Source organism: Silurus aristotelis, assembly GCF_946808225.1.
Source record: "Silurus aristotelis genome assembly, chromosome: 21".
NCBI classification, from domain to species: Eukaryota; Metazoa; Chordata; class Actinopteri; order Siluriformes; family Siluridae; genus Silurus; species Silurus aristotelis.
Window position 1 is genome coordinate 453173 of NC_139594.1, and position 10657 is coordinate 463829.

Below are 10657 nucleotides of genomic sequence, written 5' to 3' on the forward strand. Positions count from 1 at the left end.
ACACACATATACCTATTAAATGAAACACTTCAATACGTTAATATTTCTACTGATTCCAGTGATTAATGGAGTAATTAGATAAGAAATTTTTTTTCTTTATTAAAGATCAACAATAAATAAACAAATGAACATCATTTGATACCTTTTTTAGAAATATTTATTTTATTGCTGAAATTGTTTTTAAAAATAGAATCTAAACACATTTAGTGCATTTAATTGTCATATTACATCAAAATGCAAATACAAATATATATATATATATTAAACCATAAATAAAAATATAAAAATAAATTTCTGATTGCTGTAAAAAGTAAACGCACTGTACAGTGATTTCTTTATATTAGAGTTTGAAATGATCCCAAATGTTCGGTTGTTTAGTTTTGGCCTGAATCCTGTGGAAGTCTGTTTCCACCACATGATCATTTCAATTCAAGTTTTTTCTCATAATTCTGACTTTATTTCTCATAAACATCCAACATGTTTGGTGATCCACCAGTGACCATGTTGTGGGACTTGTTCCGTCTCCTCCAGAGCTGATTGTTGGAGTTTTCTCCAGGGATCAGAGGCTCAGTTTAATACCATGTGATTCTCTTGATTGTAGTCGATTTCATTTTCAACTGTGAGAAATAAAGTCGGAATATGGCAAAAAAAATTATGGTGAAAATAATTAACATAATTTGCCTTGTGTGTGTGTGTGTGTGTGTGTGTGTGTGTGTGTGTGTGTGTGTGTGTGTGTGTGTGTGTGTGTGTGTGTGTGTGTGTGTGTGTGTGTGTGTGTGTGAGAGAGTCTATGTGAGACCCAGTTCATACTCAGTATTTAAGATCTCACTCAGTCTGGTCAGAGAGGATTCATTAATTCAGTTGGACTTTTTCTCTGGCTTTACACCTCCACACCTCTACACCTCCACACCTCCACACCTCTACACCTCCACACCTCCACACCTCTACACCTCTACACCTCCACACCTGTACACCTCCACACCTCCACACCTCTACACCTCCACACCTCTACACCTCTACACCTCCACACCTCTACACCTCCACACCTCTACACCTCCACACCTCCACACCTCTACACCTCCACACCTCCACACCTCTACACCTCTACACCTCTACACCTCCACACCTCTACACCTCCACACCTCTACACCTCTACACCTCCACACCTGTACACCTCCACACCTCTACACCTCTACACCTCTACACCTCCACACCTCTACACCTCCACACCTCTACACCTCCACACCTCCACACCTCTACACCTCCACACCTCTACACCTCTACACCTCCACACCTCCACACCTCTACACCTCTACACCTCCACACCTGTACACCTCCACACCTCTACACCTCCACACCTCTACACCTCCACACCTCTACACCTCCACACCTCCACACCTCTACACCTCTACACCTCCACACCTGTACACCTCCACACCTCTACACCTCCACACCTGTACACCTCCACACCTCTACACCTCCACACCTCTACACCTCCACACCTCTACACCTCTACACCTCCACACCTGTACACCTCCACACCTCTACACCTCCACACCTCCACACCTCTACACCTCTACACCTCTACACCTCCACACCTCTACACCTCCACACCTCCACACCTCTACACCTCTACACCTCCACACCTGTACACCTCCACACCTCTACACCTCCACACCTGTACACCTCCACACCTCTACACCTCCACACCTCCACACCTCTACACCTCCACACCTCTACACCTCCACACCTCTACACCTCTACACCTCCACACCTGTACACCTCCACACCTCTACACCTCCACACCTCCACACCTCTACACCTCCACACCTCTACACCTCCAGATCTCTACACCTCCACATATCTACACCTCTACACCTCCACATCTCTACACCTCCACACCTCTACACCTCCACACCTCTACACCTCCACATCTCTACACCTCCACACCTCTACACCTCCACATCTCTACACCTCCACACCTCCACATCTCTACACCTCCACATCTCTACACCTCCACACCTCTACACCTCCACACCTCCACACCTGTACACCTCCACACCTCTACACCTCTACACCTCCACACCTCTACACCTCTACACCTCCACACCTCCACACCTCTACACCTCCACACCTCCATACCTCCACATCTCCACACCTCTACACCTCCACGCCTCTACACCTCCACGCCTCTACACCTGTACACCTCCACACCTCCACACCTCTACACCTCCACGCCTCTACACCTGTACACCTCCACACCTCCACACCTCTACACCTCCACACCTCTACACCTCCACACCTCCACACCTCTACACCTCTACACCTCCACACCTCTACACCTCCACACCTCTACACCTCCACATCTCTACACCTCCACACCTCTACACCTCCACACCTCTACACCTCCACATATCTACACCTCTACACCTCCACATCTCTACACCTCTATATCTCCACACCGCCACACCTCTACACCTCCACACCTTTACACCTCCACACCTCTACACCTTTACATCTCTACACCTCCACACCTCTACACCTCCACACCTCTACACCTCCACACCTCTACACCTCCAGATCTCTACACCTCCACATATCTACACCTCTACACCTCCACACCTCTACACCTCCACATCTCTACACCTCCACATCTCTACACCTCCACACCTCTACACCTCCACATCTCTACACCTCTACACCTCCACACCTCCACACCTCTACACCTCCACACCTCTACACCTCCACACCTCTACACCTCCACATCTCTACACCTCCACATCTCCACACCTCTACACCTCCACACATCTACACCTCTACACCTCCACACCTCCACATCTCTACACCTCTATATCTCCACACCGCCACACCTCTACACCTCCACACCTCTACACCTCCACACCTCTACACCTCCACATCTCTACACCTCCAGATCTCTACACCTCCACATCTCCACACCTCTACACCTCCACACATCTACACCTCCACACCTCCACATCTCTACACCTCTATATCTCCACACCGCCACACCTCTACACCTCCACACCTCTACACCTCCACATCTCTACACCTCCACATCTCTACACCTCCACATCTCTACACCTCCACATCTCTACATCTCTACACCTCCACACCTCCACATCTCTACACCTCTACATCTCCACACCTCCACATCTCTACACCTCCACATCTCTACACCTCTACATTTCCACACCTCCACATTTCTACACCTCCACATATTCACATCTCCACACCTCCACATCTCCACATCTCTACACCTCCACACCTCCACATCTCTACACCTCCACATCTCTACACCTCTACATCTCCACACCTCCACATCTCTACACCTCCACATCTCTACACCTCCACATCTCTACACCTCCACATATTCACATCTCCACACCTCTACACCTCCACATCTCCACATCTCTACACCTCCACACCTCCACATCTCTACACCTCTACACCACCACATATTCACACCTCAACATCTCTACACCTCCACATCTCTACATCTCTACACCCCCACATATCTACACCTCTACACCTCCACATCTCTACACCTCTACACCTCCACATATCTACACCTCTACACCTCCACACCTCTACATCTCTACCCCTCTACATCTTCACACCTCCACATATCTACACCTCTACACCTCCACATCTCCACACCTCCACATCTCTAAACCTCCACATCTCTAAACCTCCACATCTCTACACCTCCACATCTCTACACCTCTACACCTCCACATATTCACATCTCCACATCTCTACACCTCTACATCTCCACACCTCCACATATTCACATCTCCACATATCTACACCTCCACACCTCCACATCTCCACACCTCCACATCTCTACACCTCCACATCTCTACACCTCCACATCTCCACACCTCCACATATTCACATCTCCACATATCTACACCTCCACACCTCCACATCTCCACACCTTCACATCTCTAAACCTCCACATATTCACATCTCTACACCTCTACATCTCCACACCTCCACATATCTACACCTCTACACCTCCACATATCTACACCTCTACACCTCCACATCTCTACACCTTTATATCTCCACACCGCCACACCTCTACACCTCCACACCTCTACACCTCCACACCTCCACACCTCCACATCTCTACATCTCCACACCTCCACATCTCCACACCTCCACACCTGCACACCTCCACATCTCTACACCTCCACATCTCCACACCTCCACATCTCTACACCTCCACATATCTACACCTCTACACCTCCACACCTCTACACCTCCACACCTCCACACATCTACACCTCCACATCTCCACACCTCTACACCTCCACATCTCTACACCTCTACACCTCCACACCTCTACACCTCCACACCTCTACACCTCCACATTTTTACACCTCTACATCTCCACACCTCCACACCTCCACATCTCTACACCTCCACATCTCCACACCTGCACACCTCCACATCTCTACACCTCCACATATCTACACCTCTACATCTCCACACCTCCACACCTCTACACCTCCACATCTCTACACCTCCACACCTCTACACCTCCACATCTCTACACCTCCACATCTCTACACCTCTACATCTCCACATCTCTACATCTCCACACCTCCACATCTCCACACCTCCACATCTGCACACCTGCACACCTCCACATCTCCACACCTCCACATATTCACATCTCCACATATCTACACCTCCACACCTCCACATCTCCACACCTTCACATCTCTAAACCTCCACATATTCACATCTCTACACCTCTACATCTCCACACCTCCACATCTTTACACCTCCACATATCTACACCTCTACACCTCCACATATCTACACCTCTACACCTCCACACCTCCACATCTCTACACCTTTATATCTCCACACCGCCACACCTCTACACCTCCACACCTCTACACCTCCACACCTCCACATCTCTACATCTCCACACCTTCACATCTCCACACCTCCACACCTGCACACCTCTACACCTCTACATCTTCACACCTCCACTTCTTCACACCTCCACATCTCTACACCTCCACATCTCCACACCTGCACACCTCCACATCTCTACACCTCCACATATCTACACCTCTACATCTCCACACCTCCACACCTCTACACCTCCACATCTCTACACCTCCACATCTCTACACCTCTACACCTCCACATCTCTACACCTCCACATCTCTACACCTCTACATCTCCACATCTCTACATCTCCACACCTCCACATCTCCACACCTCCACACCTGCACACCTCCACATCTCCACACCTCCACATATTCACATCTCCACATATCTACACCTCCACACCTCCACATCTCCACACCTTCACATCTCTAAACCTCCACATATTCACATCTCTACACCTCTACATCTCCACACCTCCACATCTTTACACCTCCACATATCTACACCTCTACACCTCCACATATCTACACCTCTACACCTCCACACCTCCACATCTCTACACCTTTATATCTCCACACCGCCACACCTCTACACCTCCACACCTCTACACCTCCACACCTCCACATCTCTACACCTCCACATCTCCACATCTCCACACCTCCACATCTCCACACCTCCACACCTGCACACCTCCACATCTCCACACCTCCACACCTCCACATATCTACACCTCTACACCTCCACACCTCTACACCTCAACACCTCCACACATCTACACCTCCACATCTCCACACCTCTACACCTGCACATCTCTACACCTCCACACCTCTACACCTCCACACCTCTACATCTCTACACCTCTACATCTCCACACCTCCACATCTTCACACCTCCACATCTCCACACCTCCACATCTCCACACCTGCACACCTCCACATCTCTACACCTCCACATATCTACACCTCTACATCTCCACACCTCCACACCTCTACACCTCCACATCTCTACACCTCCACATCTCTACACCTCTACATCTCCACACCTCCACATCTCTACACCTCTACATCTCCACACCTCCACATCTCCACACCTCCACATCTGCACACCTGCACACCTCCACATCTCTACACCTTCACATCTCCACATGCTCCTTTTCAGTTGATGAGCTTTAAAGCACTTTCACTGTCACACAAATGAACAGAAGTTCAGATGTGGAATGAAGCCCTTGATGTACGACTGCATGCAGTGAGAGAAGGAGGAACGTAGAAGAACACTGTCATGAGCTTCTGATTCTACAGAAGTTATATGAATGGTATAATCAGCGAGGGCAGTGTTCCTGTGGAGATAAACATCAACACACTTTATACAATTAAATGAGGTGTTCCAGGGTGTGGACCATCTGTGACTGACACTGATTGCATGTGTGTGTGTGTGTGTGTGTGTGTCTGACTGGATTTACCTGTGTTACAGTAGCAATGTTGTTTTTATAAGGACATGGATGACATTCCTGGAGGTCAAGTTCCACTGCTAAGCCCAGTATAAAAAGGAGTTTTGAAGGTTAGATCCATCACGTGTGCTTCGAGTCGATTTATCAAACGCCAAAAAGTTTGAAGCAAAAGAACGGCATCATGACATCAAACTTCTACTCCAGCACCTCTGTGAGCAACCGATCCTCCAGGTTGAGCCGAATCTCGAACACATCCCGTGCCGTCAGCGTGTACGGAGGAGCAGGAAGTTCTGGTGTGAGGATCTCCTCTGCACCCTTTGGGTTTAAGCAGGTGGGACACAGCACTGCAGGCTCAGAAGACTCTGTGATCATCGTAAATGAAAAGCTGACGATGCAGAACCTGAACGACCGCCTTGCCTCATACCTGGCAAAGGTGCGATCTCTGGAGAAGGCCAATGCAGATCTGGAGCTGAAGATTCGCCAGTTCCTTGACAGCAAGTTAGCACCCAAGGCTCGAGACTATTCTGCCTATTGGGCCACCATCAGTGATCTTCAGAACAAGGTAACCTCAATCACTGCTCCATCTCTGCTCCATCTCTGCTCCATCACTGCTTCATCACTGCTCCATCTCTGCTCCATCTCTGCTCCATCACTGCTTCATCACTGCTCCATCTCTGCTCTATCTCTGCTCCATCACTGCTCCATCAGTGCTCCATCTCTGCTCCATCTCTTTTCCATCTCTGCTCCAGTACTGCCCATGACTCATCACTGCTCTGTTCTGCATATATAGAATATTTCAATTGTTTAAACACTTAATGTGGTGAGAACATTGTTGCTAGGCAACCAGATCTACTTCAGATAGACTTCAGATGTGTTGGATAATTAGTGAGTAAATAAATAAATAAATAAATACAGTATTTAGTGTCAACAGCTGATTAGAAATCTGATATCTGCGTTTTATTAGTAAGTAATTTATAAAATTAGTGTAGAAATGAGACAGAGCTCTTTAGAGTCCTCAAAACTAAATTGAAATATTGGTCAATAACGAAATCTTCCAGCATGTAATATTACACTGTGATTAAGACGTGAAGTAGAAGTTATTGTTGATGAGTGAAAGTGGAATTGAGTCAGAGCCGTCATCACAACCCTCATCTGTGAAAACATCTTCTCAGAGAAGCAGTAATGAACGTTCCCCTGGTACTGTGTTGTAGATCTATGCAGCAATCCATCTGAAGGGAGGCGTGCTCCTCAGCATGGAGAACTCACAGCTGACCAGGGAGGACTTCAGGATTAAGTGAGTGGATGTTTCTCCTCAGACACCTGGTATACAGCTGAAACAGGAACCAGGCTCTTGCTAGTTCATCATATACAGCATCAGATGTAACTCCGCCCATAATTCAGCCTGAGACAGAGATCTGGGACCAGTTTAGTGTGTCATATCAGGTTTCATCAGGGTTTCTTTCAATCTGTTCATGAAGTGTTTTAATTTCTCCCTTTATTGAGGTACGAGCACGAGGCAGCGATGCGCCAGACAGTAGAGGGAGACATTGCTGGGCTGAAGAAGCTTCTGGAGGATCTCAAACTGTCCAAGAAGGACCTGACTCTGCAGCTGGATAGCCTGAAAGAGGAACTTGCTTTCCTCAAGAAGAACCATGAGGAGGTGAGGAATGAGCTACAAGGAAAAACATCTGTAACAGCTGTATATAATGGTAGTTAGGTCACTACTAATTTTAGGGCAGTGCCTCGTGTGTGGCTGAACAAGTCTGGTGTCTAACAGTAATATATACAACTTCCAATGACAAAGAGGAACTGTAAAAGGTGTGTCTCCAGTCATTATCTCTCTCACACACACACACATACACACACACACACACACACACACACACACACACACACACACACACACACATGCCACAGGGCAGCCATGAAGTCAAACCTAAACGTTTGCATTAGTATAATGTACATGTACGTTGTGCAGTTATTTGTGTGTGTGTGTGTGTGTGTGTGTGTGTGTGTGTGTGTGTGTGTGTGTGTGTGTGTGTGTGTGTGTGTGTGTGTGTGAGATTAATAAATAGAGGTATGTGTTGTAGGAGATGTCACTGGCGCGTCAGCAGATGGGAGGGCAGGTGCACGTGGAGGTTGATGCCTCACCTCAGGAGGACCTCAGTAAAGTTCTGGCAGAGCTGCGTGAACATTATGAAGCGATCACTGCTAAAAACAAGAAACAAATGGAGAACTGGTTCAAAGCCGAGGTTGGACCAACATAGTGTATTATTATTATTATTATTATTATTATTATTATTACACTTTTCTTCACTATGGAGAATGTTTAAATTATACAGTGGAACCTCGATACTCATGACCTTGACACTAACGACCTCGATAGTTCACGACTTTTCATTCGGAACCAGACTGAGAGTAACTCGCGAAAAACCTGACAGTTCACGAGAAGCCGCGAGAGACGCGAAAGTCCGGAGTAACATTTCAAAACAGAGTTTGTACTAATAAATTACATCAAAATGTTTGAAAACTATTTTATTATTGTATTATTCATTTAAAGTAGTAAATAAAACATTTATGGAAAGTAATTCACAGTTTTTGTTGAGTTTACACTACAGTACATGTGCAATTCCCCTTTAAAAGAAACTTTAAAAGCAGTCAAACTTCACGATTTTTTGAGACCCGCGAAGGGTCATAGAGCGAACCCCCCCCCCCCCCCCCCCGAGTATCGAGTTTGCACTGTGTATATATATATATTTAGCAGAATAGAATACAGCAGCGCCCTCTGGTGGAACATTTAAATTATCGATTCTGTGACCAGTGGGCGGAATCAGATGGGGGAGCTCTCACGGAAGACAGGAACAAAATTAAATTGTTGCCCCACCCAGCAGCTATAGGCTCCGCCCCTTTACAATATTTCCAGACATAAACATTTCAATTAAAAAAATACATATAAATATAAAACAGCGCCCAATAGTGGACATGTTTACTCTATAAGAAAGTCCACAATCTTTTGGCAGTATAGTCTATCTATCCATCTGTTTATATACATTCTGCTGTTTATTCTTCTTATTCTTCTTCTTCTTATTATTATTATTATTTGTATAAAACATTTTTTCATCGGCTGAAGCTCATGGTTATTATTACTTTCGCTTCTGCTCGGTTATAAATCTGAATATAATGTGGTTTCTTGTAGACGGAGACACTGAAAAAAGAGGTGGTCACTCACACGGAGATTCTGCAGACGTCTCACAGCGAAATCAAAACCCTGAAATCCCGTCTGCAGGCTCTGGAGATTGAGCTGCAGTCTCAGCTGTCCATGGTGAGAACATCATCATCATCATCATCATCATCATTCCTGCTGTAGCCTGATGCATGTTGAATTAGTGGCTAGTTTAAGAGCTTTAAATTTTGTTCCATTTCTGGCTGATGGTTACAGAAAGCGTCACTGGAGAGCACACTGAATGAGACGAAGGCACGTTGGGCAATGCGCTTGTCCTCGTACCAAAGCCAGGTAAGCTCTCACACTGCTCTTTTATTTAACACTTCTGTACTTCTCAGGGACTGAATACACAAAGACTGTAGAAAGATCATCAGTCATAATCACACACTCCAGTGCTCATGTTAGTTCTCACTTTTCAGTGTTCTGTAGTGTTTAAAGACTATAATCACACTCTTGATGTCACCCAAATGAGGATGAGGTTCTGCTTTTGAGTCTGGTTCCTCTCAAGGTTTCTTCCTCATAACATCTACATGAGCTTTTTGTCCACCACAGTCTCCATGGTGCTCATCAGGGATAAACACACACCGTTCACCTTCACTGTTACATTCTGTAAAGCTGCTTTGAGACGACGTGTGTTGTGAAAAGCGCAATAGAAATAAACTTCACTTGACTTGACTGAGAGAAGGATCTGTTTTCAGGTAACGAGTATGGAGGAGCAGTTGGTGCAGCTTCGTGCTGATCTTTCTCGCCAAGCTCAGGAGTATCAGATGCTGCTGGACATCAAAACCAGGCTGGAGCTGGAGATCGCTGAGTACAGGAGATTGCTGGATGGAGAAATGTCCACGTGAGTGTTTCTGAGCTACAGTTTAGCTATTAATGTGTTTTTGGATTGTAAAGAAATTGTGAAGGAGAAATTAGAGGAATAAATTTATTAATGACACAATGTTAATAAATTATATAATTATATAATAATTTCCTCCCAGCAACAAGACTGTCACCTCCTCCTCTTCCTCTTCCTCCACCTCCAGCACCACCTCCAGGACCAAGGTGATCAC

General features: G+C 46.3%; 2 protein-coding genes across 3 annotated transcripts in view; one reads left to right on the forward strand and one right to left on the reverse strand.

Annotated features, from left to right (window-relative positions):
• Positions 1 to 216: 216 nt before the first annotated feature.
• Positions 217 to 10657, reverse strand: part of LOC310716781 (uncharacterized protein) — a 25007-nt gene continuing 14566 nt past the window's right edge. The window contains exons 4-5 of the transcript XR_014530668.1: positions 6392 to 7157; positions 217 to 617 (exon numbers count right to left, since the gene is read on the reverse strand). The gene's annotated coding sequence lies outside the window, so the exon portion shown is untranslated. The remainder of the gene's footprint in view (positions 618 to 6391; positions 7158 to 10657) is intronic.
• Positions 6561 to 10657, forward strand: part of LOC310716786 (keratin, type I cytoskeletal 50 kDa-like) — a gene marked incomplete at its 5' end in the record, with an annotated part of 4255 nt that continues 158 nt past the window's right edge. Inside the window, 8 exons of one of the 2 annotated variants that reach the window (XM_083524220.1) lie at positions 6561 to 6941; positions 7591 to 7673; positions 7883 to 8039; positions 8470 to 8631; positions 9576 to 9701; positions 9819 to 9893; positions 10301 to 10446; positions 10586 to 10657. The exon at positions 10586 to 10657 is cut by the window's right edge and continues 158 nt beyond it. In XM_083524220.1, coding sequence (XP_083380346.1) covers positions 6561 to 6941; positions 7591 to 7673; positions 7883 to 8039; positions 8470 to 8631; positions 9576 to 9701; positions 9819 to 9893; positions 10301 to 10446; positions 10586 to 10657 — 1202 coding nt within the window. The remainder of the gene's footprint in view (positions 6942 to 7590; positions 7674 to 7882; positions 8040 to 8469; positions 8632 to 9575; positions 9702 to 9818; positions 9894 to 10300; positions 10447 to 10585) is intronic. The other variant, XM_083524221.1, reaches the window with a different exon arrangement.